Raw genomic sequence first — 23,349 nt, 5'->3', positions numbered from 1 at the left:
CAGCTTTGAATCAGTGCCTAGCAGAGATTTGTGGTTCTTAGGAAAAACAGGTTCATTTGAGATGGAAGAAATTGTTCTCTGTTCTTACTGTGCTCAAAGACAGTGGTTCAAAAGAACTGGAGAGCATTTGACACCACAGCTGCAGGAGGGGGAACACCTAGAGGTCCAGAAATAAAGAAAAAAAAAAAAAAGGAAGAAATTCATAATTCCCAGAATGTCTTCTATTTTGTTTTGGAGATTTGTTTTCACTCCTCACACATAACCCAGAGATAAGCTGTTTACACAAAGTATAAGCACAAAAATTGCTCTTCAGCATATGAGGAAATCTGGTGGACATCCACCAGGGAAGCTGATGCTCTCGGCTGTTGATCTCCTGGGAGCTGCCTGCAAGCAGGGACATGTTAGGAGGCAAATTTTCATGCATGATGCTTTATGGTTTTTTAGGATCAATTTGTCTCTTATTGAAATTTCATAGAGTATAATTTTGGAGCAAAAGTGGCAGATCAGCCTGATAGCAATCCAGTTGTACCCCTGTTAATGATCACAAATCGGCCCCTGCAAACCTGGTGATGTTTCTTTAATGAGGAAACTGAAAAGATGTTGAACTCTCAAGCATCGGTAAGAAACTTGACCACAGGAAACACACAGAAAAAAATATAATTACACACACACAAAAAGGTAAAACTATGTTTTGATGGTGACTTTGGCAATCTTTGTCCTAGACTCCTTTTGTCATGTTAGACATACCTGTATGAATATGTGCATTGGTCAGAGAGCATATGAGTCCAGATAGAAAAGGACATCATACACTTTTTTTTTTCGGAAATAGGCTACAAAGAGCAGGTAAAAAGCCATAAGGCAATTGCACAGTACTTTGTCTTTCAAGCAGAGCCTTTTCATCCACAGACACCGGAGAGCAGAGATACCCACATGAGAATTATACTAAAAAAAAAAAAAATATAGCCTTGCATCTTAACCACTAATGGTTGTGGAAAATGTGGAGGTAAAATAAATCAAATTAGCAGTACAATTCTTTCTACTTTTCTAGGAAAGCTTTGAGGAAGGTTCCTTGTGTTGGCTAAAACAGCCTCCTGTTTAAATGTTATTAGCTATAGATTTTCCAGATTGGTAACTGGCTGATGTTGTCACAGACCTCTTGCAATATGATAGTACAGCTCTGCTGAACGTTAGGATGCTTTTGCTTGTTCACTTATTTACTTGGGGTTTGTGAGCATTTAAAAATTGCCTTAATCTCTTAGTAGATGCTGAACTCCAGATCAAGTGATATACTGCACAGCTCTGATGGATGAACTTTCTTCTCTTGAGATTTCTTTGGCTTTTTTTGTGGCTTTGGTTGTTGTTGTTTCATTTTGTTTTTTATCAAGCTCTCCTATGAATTTTATTCACAAGGGCTGTGTAAGATTTTGGGATCTAAAATGTGGATTTCCATGGCATAAACAGTTGCCGACATGGAGGGTTGCACTCATTTTTGTCTGTCTACGATGCTTTTGCTGTGAAAAATTTTTCTATTTTAAACTTACAAACTACCAACACTGCAATAATGCTATCTGTCCCTAAGTACCCGCCTGAACCTTCCAAAATCAAATGTTTGTTGAGGAACTGAGACATCTTGTCAGGTGGAGTCTACAGTAGAATCATAGAATGGTTAGGGTTCGAAGGGACCTTCAAAGGTCATCTAGTCCAACCCCCCTGCAAGGAGCAGGGACATCCCCAACTAGATCAGGTTGCTCAGAGCCTCATCCAGCCTGGCCTTGAACGTTTCCAGGGGTGGGGCCTCCACCACCTTTCTGGGCAACCTGTTCCAGTGTTCTATAACTCGCATCGTAAAAAACTTTTTCCTAATTTCTAATCTAAATCTACCCCCCTCTATTTTAAAACCATTACCGCTCATCCTATTGCAACAGGCCCTACTAAACAGCCTTTCCCCATCTTTCTTGTAGGCCCCCTTGAGGTACTGGAAGACCACTATGAGGTCTCCCGGGAGCCTCCTCTTCTGCAGGCTGAACAGCCCCAACTCTCTCAGCCTGTCCTCATAAGAGAGGTGCTCCAGCCCTTTTATCATCTTTGTGGCCCTCCTCTGGACCTTCTCCAACTGGTCCATGTTCTTCTTGTGTTGGGGGCTCCAGAACTGGACACAGTACTCCAGGTGGGGTCTCACCAGGGCAGAGTAGAGGGGCAGAATCACCTCCCTCAACCTGCTGGCCATGCTTCTTTTGATGCAGCCCAGGATGCGGTTGGCCTTCTGGGCCGCAAGGGCGCATTGCCTGCTCATGTTAAGCTTCTCATCCACCAGCACTCCCAAGTCCTTCTCCTCAGGGCTGCTCTCAATCCATTCCCCACCCAGCCTGTATTTGTGCCTGGGATTGCCATGACCCAGGTGCAGGACCTTGCACTTGGCCTGGTTGAACTTCATGAGGTTGGCACGGGCCCACCTCTCCAGCCTGTCAAGGTCCCTCTGGATGGCATCCCTCCCTTCCAGCGTGTCAACGGCACCACACAACTTGGTGTCGTCGGCGAACTTGCTGAGGGTGCACGCTATCCCACTGTCCATGTCGCTGACAAAGATGTTGAACAGGGCCAGGCCCAGCACGGACCCCTGAGGGACGCCACTCGTGACCGGTTTCCACATGGACATCGAGCCATTGACCACCACTCTCTGAGTGCGGCCATCCAGCCAATTCCTTATCCACCGAGTGGTCCGTTCAGCAAACCCATGTCTCTAGTTTAGAGAGAAGGCTGTCATGCGGGACAGTGTCAAAAGCTTTGCACAGATCCAGGTAGATGATATCCGTTGCTCGACCCTTGTCCACCGATGCCGTCACCCCATCATAGAAGGCCACCAAATTGGTCAGGCATGATCTGCCCTTGGTGAAGCCACCTCCTTGCTCTCCATGTGCCTTAGCATGGTTTCCAGGAGAATCTGCTCCATGACGTTGCCAGGCACAGAGGTGAGGCTGACCGGCCTGTAGTTACCTGGGTCTTCCTTATTCCCAGTAACCCAGTCACAGCCAACCACGGAGCACACAGGTATCAGATTTAAAATTAATGACCAGAAACCAGGTTTTGACTGGAAACAGAGAAGATGGAGGCAACCACACAAGTGTCTGAAAACTTGTGCTGGAATGAGTTGCAAGATAGCACCATCTCACTGCTCTAGCACAGAGTAACAGGTGAAGGGACTTTGCAGTGACAGCGAGGAGGAGGATTGCTACGCAGGAAGCAATCCCATTTTGATTTGGACACTCCTAACTCACGTAAGAAAAACTTAAAATAAAAAATGAAGAAACGTTTGATTTCACAGCAAGGAAAGGCTATCCTTTAAAAGGATTATAGTGAAATAAGGAACAATTGAAGCACAAATATAAATGCTCTCAGTTACTGGCAGAAGAGAGGTTTAATGATGCTTTTGAACTTAGCAGCGTGATGGCTCTCATTATGGTATATTAATTACTGTAATCTATGTGAGGAATTTCTATTCCAAAACCACTCCCAGCAAACCATGCTTGCTAATTTTCCTCTTTTTTTTTTTCCTTTTCTACATAATTGCCACCAATGGGAACAAAAAGAGAATGCCCTCTTCAACCTGTGTCTTTCTGCAGCAATGTACATGCTAACAGAAACATCTTTATTTCTGGAACGTGTCTTCTGCTCTAATCTCTACCTCAGGAGAAATACTAGTTCAAGTTTATTGGGAAATCATAGGCAAAGATGGGCTTATTATGGCTGTAGATAAATAATCAATAAAGTTTAAAAAAAAAACCCAAAAACAAAACACACAAAAAATCCAAACAAGGAACGGTCTTGGAAAATTATGAGTATTTCTATGAAATCAAGGGAATTAATGACTAATCCATAAGTGGGCCCAAATCATGAGATTTGAAAATATTTCTACCCATCTCTGTGATGTGGGTTGATGGCAAGTTTATGTCTGTTTTAATATCAAACACACTTAACATTTGATGTGATCAGGAAGTCCCATAAACATGGCTTTAACTGTAAGCATTGACTTGAAGAGCACTCTTAGAGAGGAATATACTTGCAGACTAAGGCCCCTGACTAACACCAGGGAGGAAGCTTCAAAGGGAATATAAAAAGGCAAAAAAGCTGAATTTTCTTTTCTTCTGTACAGTCCAAATTTATCCCTGCAGAACTTCATATTCTCTTGTGGTTTAGTACTGTTTCCACTAGTGCAAAAATGAAGCAAACAAAAAGTATGGATTAGATGATCACAGATGTGTTATGGATATTTGAGTATGCGTGTTAAGGATAAGTGTTCTGATTTGGAGAAAAGCATTAAATGAGCACAAAAGAATGAAGTTCAGGTCATGCTGACATTAAAGACCTGAAAAAGGCAGTAAAACCCTTATAATCAAAGCTTGAAAAAGACACTAAGTCAAGAAGGAATTGTGACTGCTAATCAAGGCAGTTAAATAATATCGGTGTGAGTAACAGACACTAGAAAAGTTGTACACTCTCCACAACCTAGAATTCGATTTGATAAAAGTTAATTCATTAAATTAAATAATTTAAAATATCAAAAAATATCACTGGAGAGGGAAATATAGGGTGCAGACATACGATAGAAGAACACTGTCACTACCCATCAATTGAGCTTCTTCTCTGTGTTCCAGATAATCAGTAAAGCAGTATGTTAAATTACCTCCCTGGAGTACTAAATAAGTGAATGGACTGCCATTAGGATATGAATTCGGTGAGCTGCCTGAATAGGTGTAAATCTGAAGTGAGCTCTGTGTCAGTGGAATGACTCTGCAGTTGTAACTGGCTTAGATCCCTGCACTTGTGCTTCTATGCTCGAGTCAATGCACCAATGCTGCTTCTTAAATGTGAGCATCTTCAGCAGCTTTCCTGAGAAGTTTTGGCAAGGAAGCTGTTTTTGAAGGAGTTAATGGCAAGGGAAAATTATTTATTATAAAGTTCTGTACAGGGATCATTTACTCCCATTATTGCAATAAGCAAATACATTCTCCTGATACCAAACCAAAAATGTTTACTATTGCTAAAATTCTCTGAGCTCTTGGGTACATCACTATTTAAAAAAAAAAACATTCCACTGTACAGAAGATTTCACAGGGCCATGATAAGAGAAAGCACTTTTCAGCACACAGATATAAAAACAATTTCTTCTGCAGTTGCACTGGCTTCAAAGCTTTATTTAAAAGTTGGGACCTTGAAAGTCCCATTTATTTTAAATTTGATATTATTTCACTTTCAGTCCATGCCTACTGCTGCAGCTAACAAAAGGGAGAATTAATTCAAAACCATGGGTTTAGTGATAAGCAAATAGGGTTGCTGAATACTGGAACATATACTGTGTTACTGTTAATTACCTTCATGATATTTTAAAATCCAAAGCTATTGTTGGATGAGGTTTATGGATAAATCCTTTGAAGAAAAAAAAAAAAGCACAAATAACAGCTTCTTCCTGCATTATCAGCCTCTAGGATTAGACTGTGAGAATGCTGAGTGTTACGCTGATTGAATTTTTTTCTGAAATGATGTTATGAGACTATCATCTCTGCTCAGATGTTCATTTATTTGAGGAATGGCTATATTACATCTAGTTTAAGAACAATTAAAATAAGCCAGACTCAGTACCAATATAACAGTTTTTGCACAGCACTTGATGTTAATTTTATAATACAAATTTTTAGCAGAGTTCTGTACTGATTTAAAAACCACTCCTTCAAATTGATAAATCCTCAGCTAGGCAGAGCTGTAATTGCTTTCCTACAAGTAGAAAAGGCAAGGGGAGAAATACATGAAAAAGTATCCAGCCTGGATCCAAACATCCAGCTGGAAACAAAAGGTTTCTATGTTCCTGGTAAACCTCTCACTGTGCTTTCATCCACACCACGGAGCAGTCTCAGAGCATGCCATCTGCTGTAGTGGTTTTTGGGTTTATTTTTTCTTTAATGAATGAGAGAAACTAATGGGGTACACTCTAACAGGTAGCGGGTGTTCAGCCTGTGGGACTAGCCTAGAGCTTGTCCAAAATCCAGGAGTTCAGCACCAGCTGTTTTGCTCTACAGATCTGCTCCTGCTGCCCCGTGCTGCCTGCCAACGCAAATGCTGCCGAAATGACACCTGTAGGGCAGTCCTCACTGTTTGCAAAAGCATTTTTCTGCCCTGACTCTGAGTAACAGTCACAACTTTGCACAAGTACCTGTTGCCATCAGCCTGCTTTTCGCTTGAGCAGCTAGTTGGCTTGACTGTTTACGAGGTTACACCCCCACAGCCTTGCCCTTGGCAGTTCCCAAAAAAACCTCAAAGTTTCTGTGAAAGTTTACTGATGAGTTTGCCAAGGCTTCAGTCACATTCTTCACCACTTCTGTTTCCACTTCTTCCTACCCTTGCTACTGTTGGGGTTGAAATCCTTGCCAAACCTCCCAGGTTAGCACATTTCTCTCTTTGTACCATCCCAGTTAGAAAATGTTGTCGCATGGCAACGCGATGCAAAGCATCCGTTCAGTTACAGAGAGCAGTCCAGCTAAAGGCCATTTCAGCCGCGCACAGATTCACTTCTGTGGAGAAGCGAAGAGAGAAAGAAAGGGAAAACATTCACAGATCCCAGAACTCTTCTTTATTTGGAAGAATGGCTTTTAAATGAAGTCAAGCAGTATCTTGTTTTATCATTCATTTATTTAGCAAAGAAAGGAATGAATTCAAATACCCCACACAATGAACACATATCTATTCCCTGATATCAAGATACAGATTTGCTTGTGAACAATTTTAAATGAATCTGTTTTCTTACTATTGAAGTAAGCTTGTACTGTGCATGGATTTGTGCAGAAGCAATACATTTTGGGCTCAATCCTGTAAACACATTAAAATAAGTAACTTGCTACATCCAGACCACTGAACTCAGCGTGGTTACTTTATGTGATGAGAAAATCATACTCAATAAGCCTAGCTTTCACCAATCAAGGCATCCAAATGACAATGAAAATGAGAAGCATGACTCTGTAGGCTCACTATAGTGTTGGTGGAGAGACACAAGCCCTTGCCAGGACATAGCTCAGCCCATCTAAGGATGTTCTCCCAGACAAGACATAGAGGATGCTGGTGGCAGCTACAATAAAAAATTGGTCAGACGCCTCAAGCAGAGTGAGACAAGCTTGGACTAAACTGTTTACAGAATTGATCTCATACAGCAAAGCCATTATGCATACAATTAACTTTAGGAATGTGCTTATGTTGTCTTGAGTTTAATAAAACTGGTCCCACATTTAAAGAAGTGAATATGTGTATTCTATAATTATGAGGAAAAAAATATTGAAGCATTTATTCCCATTAAAATTTTTGTTGCATCTGGGACCTCTTACTTTCTGTTCTGGTTTGAACAGCCATATGGTTTGATGCTCTGAGAACTTTCTTCACTTAACAGAAGTGCTTTGGTAGTTCTTGATTTGTACATTGACGTGGTATTTTCCCACAGGTCACTGCAGAGTTATGACAGAGCTGACTAAATGCACAGTGTCCTACACCCATTGAGATTTTAGTCAGTACTGCTTAATAGCCTGGAAATCAAAGCCATTTAAGCCCCATTCTTTCTCCCACTCTCTTATGAAAATCCTAGTAAAAAAATCTCTTGATTACTTTTAGCCAAACCACACTGCTCCAACAGCAGGTGACTGCAAACAGTTGGAAAAGCTTCCACATAAAGTAACTTTTAATTACCATAAAGGTCATCAGACTCAAATCAAAGCACAAGATATATCTGCAAGCGCAGAAATTCATTTTCTAAGCAACTGAGGAATGTATGTTATGTATCAGACATGAAGAAATGCCCAAAATGTGCACTCAAGCACAATTCTACTTTGAGTTGTCCAATGATGTATGTACTGTACAGGATCTGACTGGCAATCCTGCATCCTCCTTGCTCCACGTAGGAGGAGCCTCACTCCAGGGCTACACAGAAACAGCTGTACTCGGAGAATTTTGATCTATCTGCTTACACGTCTGCACTCAAAATAGAGAAACATGTATGCAATCAGTGTAAAAGGGATTTAGTAAAATTAACTATTGGCATCAGAGGTAATACAATTATTCATCCAGAAAAGACCATCTATCCAAGTGAGAGGATAAGGGGTATTTTAGCATGGTATTTAACAGGCAAGGGAGTTGATTTTCCCTTTCCAAGGACAGAACAATGATGTAAGAATCAAATTTTACCCTTGCACAAATTTGAGAGCTCGATCAGCTTAAGATTTGCAGGCAAATGCCTACTTTGTTACATTTTTGGCAAAAGAAAAACAAAAGCTTTCATGCAGAAATCTGCTTTCACCAAATGTGTGTAGCCCATTTTAGAAAAAATGCTAAATAAAATAAATTGAAAATTAATAGAAACTGCACTTGTCTTTGCTCTATGTATTAGGAAAGGCTTTATTAAACTACTTGAGTATCTGCGTAGAACTCAGAAAGTGAAAATATTGATATAAATGGTGCATCTGAGGTCCTTTAAAACACAATTCCTCTAAGACACAAGTATCTAATGGCTATAAAATCTGTTGTCTCAGAATCTAGCTTGACAAGGAGATCTTGCCATCAATTTTTTCTCACTGAAGTGCTGTGAAATTTCCATGTTTACCCTACTGCTTTACAGAGAGGTTTGAATATACCTTTCCCTGTGATTCAGAACAACGTAATTTAGGAAGCTAAATGACCCCCCCCCCCAAAAAGTTTAAAAGAAACACTTTTCAGACAAGTTGGCATGGTGTTTAAATGACATCACATGGGAGTTGCTCAAAGATCTGGAAAACCTGAAATACTCCTTTGGGAGATGGAAGTGTGAGCAGATTGAGCATCTGCAGAATGCACTTCTACCTATGATCATGCAGACTTAACCTAAGGTATTATTACTGCATATATAACACATACCTAACATATGTATCTATCCATGAAAAGAATGGAAAATAGATCACTGTAAAGATAGATGTGCCTCAAACTACTGAAGAGTTTTTTAAAAAGCTAATTTCAGATAATTTTAATTAAGAAAAGTTAAAATAAAAATACATAGTTCAAATATTTTTAAGATATTGGTCTCATAACTAATAGTCTAAATATAAAATCCATAAGTCAGACTATGTGCTCTTAGGAGAGGGGCAGAGAGGAATAGTGTTGTGCATATGTGCATATGTGTGTATGTGTGTGTGTGTTGCTTTTTGTTGGCAGTGGCAACATAAATTTTATTTTCTTTATTTATTTATCTTATTTAAATGTAAAATGTTATCTTTTGGCATGAACAGAGTGATTCAGATACTGGACACTGGATTTGGAGAGCTTTTTCCCCCTCTATCTGCTTCACTGAATTTTCTTGCCAGGAATATTTCTCTTACCCAAAGGCAATCAGCTAATATCTTCCTGGAAAATAGAATGTAATGTGCAGTAAAAAAAAAAATAATCACAGATTATAGAGAACCAGTATTATTATACTTTCTGGAGATGAACTGGTGTGAGGGTGGAGTGTTTTCTTTTGACTGAGTTAGTAACAGGGAGAACTATTCTGCTGGGAAAAATAGGTGGCAGATCTTAATTATTATCATAGACGGTAAATGTGCGTTCATTATACTGCATAGCTTTTCAAAGACCACTTGCTTTGCGTTTTTTCATTTCATTACAGAACAGAGATAGGAAGCATAGTGCTACATTCAGATCTATCCCCATTGAAAAACGTTGCTCATGGCCATCATTACATACAGTGTTTACCCTTGCTATGTAAGTGGCTGGACCACCAAAGTGCTGCTCAAATGCAGTCTCACATGATGTTTCTTCGTACTTTTTGCTTTTTTTGGTACATAGTTTTGAATCATTATAATCTGTGCATGTTTTTCTCTATTTGCCTCTCACAGCATAACCTAATGATCAACGGCTCTTAACACAGAACGGAAACATTTCCACTCTTCTTCTCCTCGCATACGTTCCTGGTCATCTGACGCAATGATCTTTGCATTTAGCATGCTCAAAAAAATGAAAGCCTAATTCTTTAATTCCTAATATTCACTTTTGATTTCTTTTCACAAGCTTCTGACAATAACAAATGCTGCCTTACTACTAAAGTACTCTGAAAAATCTGGCCCAAATCCCTGCCCTTTTCTTTTCAGTTTTATATCTGGAGTTTCAGGTACAAAAATAACAATGTCATGACTATGGGTGAAGACAGACAGAACAAAGAAAAACAGTATAAAAATCCTTTGTGTTTCCTCACCTGCCACTACAAAAGGAATTAAAACTGATAACTTAAAACTCAATCATTATTTTAAATATTTACATCAATGAAGTCAAACAAGATATTCACTTAAAGTACTGTAAGAATGTTCCTCTAGGGGCTGACCAGTGTGTGTCGGAGACGGCAGCAAGATGAGACAACGCTTTGCAAATACATCTGTGTTTTCTAAGCCACCTTTGCTTGTCAGGCACGTGCATATAAAGTAAAAGCCAGAAAGAGAAAAGCACATCTGTGATTATGCCTATATAACCCCCGAGAGCCTGAGAAGGCACACAAAACGTGATGCAGTTGTATTTTTCCGTGACCAGTCTGATGGCGAGCGCTACAGCAGGGAGGTGAGTGGGTTCCCATATGCACGCACCAGGGAGAGGAAGCCTGTGGGATGCCACGACTCGTGCAAACCCGCGCGCTGCAGCAAGGCTGGTTTAATAATGACACACAGAAAAACCTTCCAGTGTGCCTCTCCTATCTTCCCTCCTCCCTTGGCCTTGCTGTGGGACATGCCCTTCCACACCCTCCTAAAAAATAAACCAAACTAAGTGAAGACTTTACGTGACTGGGCTTAACTCGCAACTGGACACCACCGACCCTGTACCTTTCTGGGTTAATTACAAGATTGTATCCCTCGGTACGGCCTTAGTCTCCGCACTCTGAACAGCTGAACTGCAGCTGGAGTGATTTACAGCCCAGGATGATCAGTCCTACAGAGCCCAGAGCTGCCTCACAGCATTGCTAAACCACCACATTTCTTCTTGTCGTTGTTCCCAGCACCCTGTGAGATCTTTTTGGTGGTGTGAGCGTCAGGAGACTGCGCAGAGGGCTCTGTGGCTGACAGCAGAGCTCCCTTTTCAAACCTCATGGAAATAAAAGACAACGCCTAAAAAGAAAACTAGATTTGTACTCCTGGCACAGCTTTACGGGGTAACATTATTACTTTTTTTAAAGCTCAAGAATTACTTAGTCACTTGTTAGAGAAATCTGACTGGAAGTTTATGAAACTGAGTGAAGTGATGCCATCCTCATGAGCGATCCAGTGACACTGAGGGGCTACAGCTGCAATCGACACTGAAGGCCAATCTTGCACTCTGCAAAGAAAACATCATGTCACAAACAGGTGTTCTGGGCTTTTGGCAGCGATGGGACATTGATGGCTTGGATCGTGCTTGAAATGTCTCTGAACTTCATCTCTGAAGCCTCAATCACATGAGCAGTCAAGTAGCACAGGCCTTGGGGACTGGGGAGTTGCAGGAGGCCAGAAAATACACAAGCCCATTAGTACTCATCATAATTATTGAAATCTGTAAAATAGGTATTAGAATAAGTCTTTGCAGTAAGATGTGGATTGAAGTATTTGTTTCTCTCCTCCAGAATCAGGTTGTTTTTGTTAAATGCCTGGGGAAAAAAAAAAAAAGAAGAAAGAAATAAGAAGGACAGAAGAAAGGTAGCCACTAGAAGAAAGGTGTTCTTTCACCAAAGCAATTTTTGTCACAAATATCTATGTATAGTAAATCAGTCAAAAATGCATTGACATATACCTGCACATTTACAAAAAATTGCATTTGCATGAATGAGCTTACATAATAATGTTAAAAAAAAATGCTACTCAATGAAGTAAAGCCAGGCACTTTCCCCATGATACTATAAAACTAGTTTTCTGATTAAAAATACTTTTTAATCATACATTTTCAGTTCTTCTTATTAGAATGTTTCACCTCTTATATTTTTACTGAGTAAGAATTATTTTCTCTTTACTGTATTAACTCCTTGACTTTCAAATACAATCTGCAGGAGAAATGTTTGGAGGTCTTAAGACTGTAAATCCTGGGTTTTTTAAGGTTATATGGGTATTTAGAGTATGACTTTTCAAAGTGTTTTTTTTTTTTTTTTTTTGTCTCTGTAGCTATCCAGAGAGATGATTAGTGGAATTTGCAAAAGCTTTAAATTAGGTACATATTCCACCACTGATTGCAAACTCTAGACTTTTCTTGCCATTTTAAATACAATTCTTTAAAATATTTTGAATTAGAAAGAAAAATGGAGAAATTAAAAACTGGATTATCCAGGTAGGATTTAAGAAAAATTCTCAGTTACAAAAAGCTTTGCAGTTGCATGAATAAACTGTGTAATCTGAAGATACTGAGCTAAGTATTTTCAGAATGCTCATCCTTCCTTAATTCACTGGATCTGAAAAGCAGAGCTATTCTAAAAGGTCATAAAAAGAAAATAGGTGTTTGGGAACAATGCTCATATGATACAGGTATCATGCCAGACTCTCAGCTAACATAAATCTATACTGCTCAATTACAGAATATTTTGGGTATGAACACTATCTGAGAGTCTGACCCAGAATATGTTCACCAGATACATCTCCTGTATAAAGACAGTGCAGGAAGATGAACAGTGCCCTTGACAACACATCACTGGAGCCAATGGACCATCTTCAGTATACGTCATGATGACTGTTAATGGCCCTATCTACTTCTTGAACAAGCCACTAGGGAATACAATTAGGAAAAAGAAAAAGTAACAAACTACAAAACAAAACTTGAGTGGTCTGTTTTTTTTTTCCAGGAAAGGCTACTGCTGTATAAATTATACATACACACAAAATCTAACTTCCTGTGTAACAGAGATAGACAAAGGAAAGGATCTGTAATTACAATGCTAAATCTATTTTTGTTATTAACAGTCAGCATAATTTGAGTCCAAATGCCACTGCAGAAAACTGGCAAATAGCATTCTTTGGATACAGCAGAACTGTTGTCTAGGACCATATGTGTTGTGCGTTATAGAGCTGTCAACCCACTTCTCACCTTGATGGCTTCTACAGAATCATATTTGTCCAGTTTGTTGATATGGTTGGTAATGCTGGTATTTAGAGGAGCTGGTGACACCGGATGGATGACAGTTGCATCATGGGACTGTTGTTGATACCGCTGGCAGTAAGTGTAAACAAGCAGGGTAAGAAGGCAACCAAGTATTGAGCTACTTAATCCCACTGCAATCATGTGAAACATGTTGAATTCTGCAGATTGGAGAGCAGAAAACAATCTTGTTTTTAAGGAAGCAGCAATAAAAGCTTAAGTTTAGGGAAAAATGCAGGCAAGTCCTTGATTCAAACAAGGATAAGATAAATTTCATGTGTTTCTCAGAAACATCACAATTGCAATGCTTTATCCCTGCAGTAGCAAATGCATTGTACTTCCCTGAAGTGATCATTATAAGAATCTTAGATACTCATACACTTCTGTAAGTATTAAGAATGAGATTTTTGAAAGATGCTTAAACAAGCTCAGAACCCAAATAACAGATGAATGAATTGCATTAAGTATGTCTGAATAATTCAGCAAAATTTCTTTCTTCAGACTGTATAAAAAAGCCTTGTTATATATAAATTATGTATACAATGTACATACATATCTTTTTTTTTTCAGTGAACTACAGTATCACCTCCTCTGCTATTCTTCTAGTTTCTTCTCTTACACATAGTGACTTATGGCAGAACTAACAAAATCCTGATTTCTTTGAATAACAGTCCTGCTTTCACTAAAATGTTTTCCATATTCCCTTTATTTGCTGCATGTCCCAGAAACAGTGGCATTGATTTTTTTCCATCCCTTGCTTTGGTTCTTGCTGAGTCTCACTGTTTCCGTATCTTTGATATACAGCCAATTTGTTCCCTTCGCAAATCTTCAGAAATTTTTTCTATATGTAAGGGGGCAGGTGAGGAAGAAATGGTAGCATTTTAGGGGAAAATGGGAAGGAGAGAGACTCCTTAAAGCTCAGCATGCTTTTAATCATGGCAGCCAGAGAGTGCAAAGTCAAAAACTTAGAAGTCAGCACTCTCCTGTCTGCTCTGCTCTTCAAAATTACTATGGGATCACATGATGGGAAACCTTCTCCGCCTATGCAAGGATTAAAACTGAGAGGAAGCTCATTGCTGCATGAAACTGTAGAAGGGAATCTAAAGTACAATCATCCCGTGACGTTACTGAACAGAGATATTGGGTCAGATGTGGCACCAGTAGGATTATCTGAAAATAAACAAATGACACTGCTTTTTATCACTATTTCAAACTGGAGTTGTGATTTTTGATTACGAAAGAAGTATCAGTGAGAAGTTAATGTTGGAAATTTCACCATAACATTACTGGAAATTTGTTTATAGTTGCTTACATGCACACATTAAAGATTTTAAACTGAAAGACTGTCATTAGTCTGAAAAACATCTGTTACACATTTTTCACTGTAATACAAAAAAATGGGCAGGCACATTGGTTCCATTTTTGGCAAATGCCTAAATCGGACCTTTACATGTCTGGGTACTTAGAAACACAAACTAATATTTAGATAATTAGGTTCACTATCCCAATATATAAACTATCACTGAAATATCCTTCTACAGTTCCATGAGAGTTTCCCACTGTTGCAGAACTTGGCAAAATGTTTTCAATGTCCACTGCTAATTAGAAAAAGAACCAAATCGCATTATCCTGGCTCCCATAACAAGTTTCCATGCACACAAGTACCCTTGCATAACCTCTGTGTTTTCATTGTCCCTTATTAGGTTAAAAATGAAGCTTATCTGTGCATGGAAGAATACTAGAATCAGCCAGAGCTATTACCATGACGACACAGACTAAGCGTGATAGCTCAGTACAAAATTGGTCATTTTTCCTTTTTCTTCTTCTTATTGCTTGGGTTTTTTTAGCAGTTTTCTCTTTCAAGATTTAGTTTGCTAGCATCAGGACTCCGTGGAATGGAACTTTTTATTTTACTTTTTAGTTTTGTCTTTGGCAGCTAAGCTGAAAATGAATCTCAGATACAGTCTGAGCTATCAAATGGGTTAGCAGGCTGGCTTTCTGCTATTCATTTGAAGTCTCAAAAAGGCCTGTTAAATTATTATCCTGAAAAAGGTGGAGCAACTTTACAAATACATGTTCTTGTCTCAAAGGTCTGCAATGGGAGATGGATATTTAATGAGAAATTCTGTTGTAAGTACACCTCTTTTCCTGCACAAGTGTAAATAATGAGAATGCAGCATTTAGAAGGTAGAACAAAACTAAGAGACTGTAAAAGGTGAAACAGAAGGAAAAAATGAGGAATCAATATTTCAACATTTAATACATATCTAGAACTAAAAAGCTTACCGCCACATCGTTTTTCTTCTATGCTGCTGGATCGTGCCACTGATATTTCTAGAAAAATAAATAAACTGCTTACACAAGGAGAAAAATACTATACAGAACTACAAATTTTATTAACACAGTAAGGTATGTTAAGTAAGTAGTCGAAGATGTCCCTGCTCCTTCCAGGGGGGTTGGACAAGATGACCTTTGAAGGTCCCTTCCAACCCACACCATTCTATGATTCTATGCTTCACTGCAAATCCACAGTCAAAAAGATTTTGGCTATGTGGTGGAATTAACAAAAAGGTGCCATGACATCTTCAGGTTCCTTAGTTTCCCAAGCAAAAGCAGCAACATATTTTTAATTCTTGCTACAAAACATCTCTGGAATTAAAATGATGAAGTGCACATGAAAACATTCTTTGTGGAGCTTAAGCATATTCAGAAAGCATTGATTTTCTGAATAGTAAAATTAATTAGACTTTAATTATCTTGTATTCAAATGGGCTTATTACTTCTAGAAACCACATCTAGCACTAATGTGAAAACAGGGAATTTATAAATCTTCAAGAAAAGATTACTGCTAATTTCATGGGTCTCAATTGTAAACTAATAAAATGCAGTTCCAGCCTGTATCCTTGCCATTTTGACTTTGGAAACATTCTGAATAAATATTGAACAAAAAATGTTGGCAGTCAAGTTTTCCCACTCTTTACTTCAGGATCATGGCTTCTGTGAAGTCCTGCCTTACAAATCTCTTGGACCTCTGAAAGGGTCAATGTCCATGTGGATATGGGTTGGAAAACCGACACAGTCTACTTGGATTTCAAAAAAGCTTTTAAGTTCTCTGTCAAAGGCTTTCCAAGCAGCAGAGGAGATTAGATGAGGGAAAAGACAGAAAACAGGGTAGTACTAGGTGCCTAATCCTTACAATTGAGGAAGACTACCAGTCCCGCAGGGATCTAGGCTTTTCTGTAGAGCTAGAAAAGCAGGAGGCAAATGTGGGTTTGAAGTTTGCTGATGACAGAAAGCTAAAGCAGCATGGACAAGGGCATGCTGTGAAGAGCTGCGGAAGGGCCCTACCAAACTAGGCAATAAAGTAATGAATGAAACAGAATGTAGATGAGTGTAAAGCAATACATACAGTGGTCAGCAATCCTAGTTTCACATACAAAATGGTGGGCTGTGAGCTGACCATTACTACTCATGAGTGAGACTGGGGGTTTATGACAAATTGTCCCATGAAAATATCAGCTTAGTGTTCAGAAGCAATCAAAGAGGCAAACCAAATCCCAGGTACTATTAAGAAAGCAGAGGTGAATAGGACAGGATATCAGTATTATGGCACTTCACAAATCTGTGTGTTGTCCACATCATGAATACCGTGTGCAGTTCTGTTTTTCCCATCTAAGGATGTCTCTAGTAGAACTAAAAATAGACAAGAAGGCAGCAATGATGGCCACAGGTATGCAACAGCTTCTGTATGAGGAATAAGAGAGTTGTCTCTGCTGTCAAAAGATGATCCACATGCAGCTACTGCTAAAGGGATCACAATTTTTTAACTTTCTTCATATGTTAATTCAGCAATAACTATTTTCAAAATGAAGAAATCTCAGACCTGACAGAACAGCACTCTCACAGAGAGTTAAAGGCCTAGAGTATACTTGTCTGGTTGAGACCATTAAATCACAATCGAAACACAAAGTAGAAGAAAATGTGCCAGAAATCTAAGAAGTTCTGCAAAGTAATGTTGGTAAAGACTAACTCTGGAAACACAGCAGCAGCAATGATGAGAGGAAGTAATGTTTGCACTCTGTCAGAATCACTCTATATACTAAGTTCTGTAGAGGAACAGAACAAAGGTGAGGAGAAGACATGAGGGTGAACATGCCAGCACACTAGCTGAGGAAAGGAGGGAGGTGAATTAGAAAAAGAAGCAGAGGTTGGGAAGGAGGGAGAGAGAACTCTGAGTTGGAGGACCTGGAGGAGCGAAAGCAAGCTGAGCGATCCCAAGAAAGCAAGCTAGTTTGCCTAAGGTGAACATAATGGGCATGACCTTATCTGCTGTGAGACGGGTAATTTGAGGAGGAGTGGCAAACAAACCAGAAGGGCGAGAGAAGAGGTGGCTCATTTCAAATTCTGAAAATGCCTACTTTCCAAAACAAGATGTAGAGCTTATACTGGATTAAGCAGGGGATTCACAGAATGTGAATATTAATAGAGCTGCTTCAAAAGCCTGAGAAAAAGGGGAAAATACAATGTGGGAGGTTTTGCTTTCACACTGATATTTTTCACATTGCCTTTGGAGGAAAAAGTAGTATTTGGGAGTTAAAGCATTATGCATCATCCATACAAACAGTGTTTAAATTTGTTGATTTCTTTGTTATATTGTACTGTATTGGACTGCATACTCACAGAAAAAAAAAAAGGTTGCTGCACTGAGTAAACATAATTACATTTCAAATGATATATTAAAATGTAAATTTCTTTGTCTATGAATAGACTGCTAGCTTTTCTTAATGTACACAGGTGGAAAAATGACTGTTAACAGCAATGTAACTTGGCCGGTCCTACTGTTGTGTGGATTTAAATGACTGCTGTGATTTAAAAAAAACAACCAAACAAACAAATAAGAGTACAGTAATGAGTTTAGACAAATGCCATAGAATAATACATGACATGACTATCCATCAGGTAATTAGTGGTCATGGGGGACATAAGGACACGAGGCACAGTTTAGAGTACTTCTCTTTCTAAGCAATTATTAATTTAAGGGACTCTGTGAAATTATTTCCAGATTAAGTACCACAGCACCCACTTTTGTGTATGCAAACCACAAAACCTAGAGGAATGTTTCTCTAACAACACCAAAGTCTCAAAACCACATAAATTAAAGTAAAAAACAAACTATTTCTCCTAGCTGTCTATAGCCATCCCTGCTACCAAGTACGATGGGAGGGACCTGCAGAATGCCGTGACAATGACTAACCAAAGTCCCAGGCAGTGACAGTAGGGACAGCTCCACAGCACTTGGCGCAATGAGGCAGATTTTGATTAAGACACGAGATCTAGCAACGTCAGCTCTACATAGCAGACTGATACACTTTGGCTGACAAAAGGCAAATTCTGTTCCAGCTCTCGGGTCTGCACAGTGCAGTCTGGGACAGGACTATGCTCTGCTCCTGAAACGTTCATCTGTCACCAGTCCTTCAAGGAGCAAGCTGATCTCACCTGGTATAAAGTTGGAGTCCACAGCACAGGCTCGGCTCTCCGTGGTGTTGCCTGTGCACTGGCTGCCCACAGGAAACAAAATGATGCACTGACGAACACGGAACTGGAAGCCAGATGAGTCGCAGTCGGACCACTCGGACCAGTCGGACCAGCTGTCTGCAACAGGCAGAGAGGGACATACACGCAGACACTGCAATTAAATGCTTCAAGTACACTGAGTGTGAGAGAAATAGCCTGTATTTGTGAATTATAACAGAAGGTCTCATCCCCAGCTACCACCAACTAGCAGAGGACAGGTCTTTCATTCTGCTAAAACAAAGGTAGCTAGGCTTTGGCACAAGTCTCTGAAATGTAGACTGTGGTGGTAAATTTGTTGCAGACATATTATGGTTTTGGCTTCTGCTACAGCCTTTGTGTGTGAAGTAAGAAGCCAGAGCGATTTTGCAGTAGTGACTGAAAGAGTGAGTGCTGCGGATTTAATTCCAATCTAGGTCATTAGAGTGGACAATGACACTTTATTTTTATTATGTACCTGACAAGTAGCAATGAGAGCTATAAGAGTATGTATTCCAGGCCTGATATTTAACCACAAAAGGAGTAGTATATGGCAGATACTTTTATTTTAAGCTTTTTTAGTTTCAGCTTCATTTCTTTGCTGTTGATAGAAGAGATCTCATCAAGTATTCTCACTTTCTCTTCCTCACTTGGTTCATTATCAGCTTCTATTGTTTCTCTATATTTCTTCCTCTGTCTATGTAGTTTTGATTAAGACATTTTTATTTCATGCCTGTGTGACCTCAGAATACTTCCCTTAAATGAAGTGAATTGATCTAATTCCCATGAGGTGCTGTGAGTTTACTGAGCTCAGCTTTCTTATAATTCAAGCACAAGTCTTGCCTCCATAGGAGTCTTCTGAGTTTGGCATGTATAGTAGAAGACAGAGCTCAGTTATTTTTCTGCTGGCTTTCTCACTGGGATATGGTTTTATGGTTTTGATTTGCATTAAACAGTTCTAGTATGCAAAACCAAGTTTGTTTCTACTTCAAAATTTTAATTTATTTTAGATTACTATGAAGCAAATTTACAAATTTCATTTTGCTTCTAATAAAAAGTATATATTAACTTAATTTTGTTTCAAGTTAGATTGAGGAACATTAAAATTCATTAATAATTTGGAAAATTCATGTACGTTTTGTGCACTTTTTGTGAATCGGGTGGAAAGTCAGAATAGTCTTGCACTGTTTTGGGTCCCTTTCAATACATTGCATAAATCCAGCATACAAGATTCTCATTTACTCATTACTTTCCCCTCGGCCACAGAGGAAAAGGTTAAAACTCTCAGTCATCTAAAATTTAACATATTCTGGTAGGAATATTTGAGATTGTAGTTTTCAAAAGTGTGAAGCAACGGATGCTTTCCATGACAGTGTTGGACATTCACTTCCTAACCAATAGCACGGTAAAAAGAAATGTATGGAGAAGATGGACATAACTGTAGCACAGAAAATCTCAAGCAGTGGTCCTGAGACAATTTCAAAGCAGTAGGAGAGTGCTTGTTAGAGACAAGCAGAGCAGCCAGTTGTAGCACTCTGTTGTTCAGATGCATGCCATCACTCACGGAGTTGTTCATAAAACAGATTTACTCAGCAGCTCAGGTAAGAACCTGGATATTGATACTTATGAACAATTACTCTGGATGGGCCCTCCTTTGAGCAACAGGACAAATACCTTGACACAAGCAGATTATTTTCATCAGTAGGACCTTGTTATTGTGAGGTGCAAGAAATTTGGCTCTTCTGTTCCCTAGAAGAGCTGAGGTGGGAGTCAAGCAAATGGAGCAGGCTTCTCGCTGCTTATATAGTGTGGCACACCCAGGAGCTGCTGTTGTCACCACCAGTGTCAGCTGCTAGACCTGAGTAAACTAAGTACATGGATCCTTACCTTAAATATTTAGTAACAATAAAGTCCTGCTCAGTCAAGTTTAAAGGAACACTGCTCATGACAAACCCTGGCCCAGTTCCCATGAGTGGCAGAGGGCATGCTTAAGCCAGAGCCAATATGCTTGTCCAGTTCTGGTATAACTGGGATATATGCAGCAGCTGCCAAAATGCTCGTGAGCATCCTAAACGCAGCTTGTTGACTGATGCACTCTACAGCCTCATCTTGTTCAATGTGCTTTTGGTTCACCAGGTTCCTTGCTGAAGGGGCTACATCCTGTGATAAAGCAGGAACCTCGGAGTATATGTAGATCATGCTAGGTTACATACTAGTGACTGAGCAAGGCAACTGAGCTACAAAGATGAGCAGAGGGCTGGAGCACCTCTCCTATGAGGACAGGCTGAGAGAGTTGGGGCTGTTCAGCCTGGGGAAAAGAAAGCTCCGATGAGACCCTACAGCAATCTTCCAATACCTGAAGGGGGCCTAAAGAAAGATGAGGAGAAACTCTTTAGCAGGGTCTGTTGTGATAGGACAAGGGGTAATTTTTTTAAAAAATAGGAGGAGGTAGATTCAGACTTGATATAAGGAAAAGATTTTTTACAATGAGCGTGGTGCAACACTGGCACAGGTTACCCAAGAGGTGGTAGATGCCCCATCCCTGGAAACATTCAAGGCCAGGTTCGATGGGGCTCTGAGCAATCCGATCTAGTGGGGCATGTCCCTGCTTTTTTCAGGGTGGTTGGACTAGATGGCGTTTAAAGGTCCCTTCCAACCCAAACTATTCTATGATTTTCTTCCTACAGAGTCTTGGCTGGCCTTTGAAGCCAGGTTAAGTCCAAGCAGTTCCTGAAATATAAAAAGGCATCTCAGAAAGATCAGGCCACCAGTCTGTAAAATCATTACTTCTTTCACACAGAACACTTCTAAATGCTCAACTGTTTTATCCATTATTTGCATGTGTGAGTTGGCAATTTAAAGATATATTGGCCTGTCTTCCAGGAGTAGTAAATAGTTTAGATATAAAACAGTGCTTTATTCAGTACATTAGAAACACTGTTGCAACCAATTACACTTAACTGATAAGCAGCCTATAAACCACTACTGATCAACAGTGCAGCATGTTAATGCAACTGACTGCATTTGGATAAATGAAAAGAAAAGACACAAACACAGTGATATAGCTTCTACTATGAAAGTTGAGAAAAACTGATGTACTTTGCAGATGCAAGCCTGTTACTCTCTTTTAAGTGCACACTTGCATACTTTCAGATGGATTTGCCATTAACCTTCCATATCCTCAAAAAATTCTTAGTATCAGAATTCTAGAAATTTTCATTTTCTGCAGATTTTGTTTGGCCAAAAAAAGAAAAAAGTACTATTTCAAGTGCCAAGAAATCTTTACTCTTTTCACAACTTAAGAAACACTACAAATAATTGCCATTTTTGCATATGCATTTCTGTGTTGGTTGGTTGCTCTTAGATTCCAAGTGTCAGTACTATTTCCTTTCTATATTAAACATGTCACTGAAGTAGCGAATGTCACCAATGGTACTTTCAGATCTGCACAAGGGGTAACTACTGTCCACATGACCCTCACCACAAGAAATTGGCTCTGTAGGGATGCAGGAGTCTGTCCAAACTTGACATGTGTAGCACTGCAGTTATTTTTGTCCTGTATCAATGTGAAATAAGAGCAATTTAATAAGTTTTGAAATCTACATCATAAACATGAGGCAAGGGTCATTCCCACAGGTAGTTTATGACGTGTTATTTCAAAAACCTATGATAAATTTTCAGCGAGACTAAAATATTAATAAAAAGCCACAGAAGATGAAAAATATACTTCACCTTCTGAAATTTTATTGCTTTATAAAAGTTTTCACTTTCTTGAACCAAAATGAAACCAATCTCCTCCTCCTCCACCCTGCCCTCCTCCCCCTTTAAAATCTGAGTAACAAGCAGGTCAAAATAAGATGAAGATATTATTTATAAATGTTTGCAAACTGTTCTTTCTAGAAAAAAATGGTGGTAGAAAATAAATGTGCAACAAGAGAAATAGCTACAATACCAGCACAATGAATGAGCCAGTTCTGACCTTCTAAGGATGCCTTAAAAATCCCAAGGCAGCTATGTAACTTCTACATACAAACACACACTATTTGTCTTGAAAAATCAAATCATCAATTGATTGTTCGGGTTTTTTTAAAACACAGTACAGAGTGTTGCATCTGCTTTAATTTTGACAAAGTAGGCACTTTCATTCAGCTGCAAGACATGCAGTACCTAGAAAATGAAATTAACTTAAATTGTAGTTCAGCACAGGTAATAAGATTCCATAAATTCAAACTCATGGGGCTTGTGCCTTCACATGCACAGCCTCATCATATGAGCAAAAAACTTTTGCTATGAAGTCTATGAGCTCTCAGTGAAGCAACTAATACAATGTGGCATCAGAACTGCTTATTTCCTTTTGCTGTTGCCTGTAAACCGTTAATCAGCAATAAATGAAAACACATGTTCACACTGGCTTTTCACTAATTATTTTATCTGGTTTTAGTTTCTACTTCTCACTTAAATTTCATGGGAAAAAAAAAAAGTAATTTCCTTTAATATGGTCAAAAGGCAGAGTCAAAGTAACAGGAAAAGTCACGATCCATAATATCACACAACTAACAGCAGTGCTGAGACATTTAATTTACAAAGAACTCCACAGTCATTTAAAAAGATGAAGTCTCTGCTCCTTAACATGAGATATTGAAGAAGGTATTTTACAAGGCACGT

At 39.2% G+C, this 23,349-nt stretch overlaps 1 protein-coding gene across 4 annotated transcripts in view; it reads right to left on the bottom strand.

Moving 5' to 3' along the window:
- Nucleotides 1-6,607: 6,607 nt before the first annotated feature.
- Nucleotides 6,608-23,349, bottom strand: part of SEMA5A (semaphorin 5A) — a 331,427-nt gene continuing 314,685 nt past the window's right edge. For 3 of the 4 annotated variants that reach the window (XM_086740401.1, XM_086740400.1, XM_086740399.1), the window contains 4 exons: nucleotides 18,631-18,786; nucleotides 15,421-15,468; nucleotides 13,084-13,295; nucleotides 6,608-11,662 (listed from right to left, as the gene is read on the bottom strand). In XM_086740401.1, coding sequence (XP_086596527.1) covers nucleotides 11,543-11,662; nucleotides 13,084-13,295; nucleotides 15,421-15,468; nucleotides 18,631-18,786 — 536 coding nt within the window. In that variant the 3' untranslated portion in view covers nucleotides 6,608-11,542. The remainder of the gene's footprint in view (nucleotides 11,663-13,083; nucleotides 13,296-15,420; nucleotides 15,469-18,630; nucleotides 18,787-23,349) is intronic. The other variant, XM_086740402.1, reaches the window with a different exon arrangement.

Source organism: Chlamydotis macqueenii, chromosome 2 (genome assembly GCF_036417535.1).
Source record: "Chlamydotis macqueenii isolate bChlMac1 chromosome 2, bChlMac1.mat, whole genome shotgun sequence".
Taxonomy (NCBI): Eukaryota; Metazoa; Chordata; class Aves; order Otidiformes; family Otididae; genus Chlamydotis; species Chlamydotis macqueenii.
Note: the sequence above shows the minus strand (reverse complement) of the source record. Positions and strands in the feature narration are given on the sequence as shown.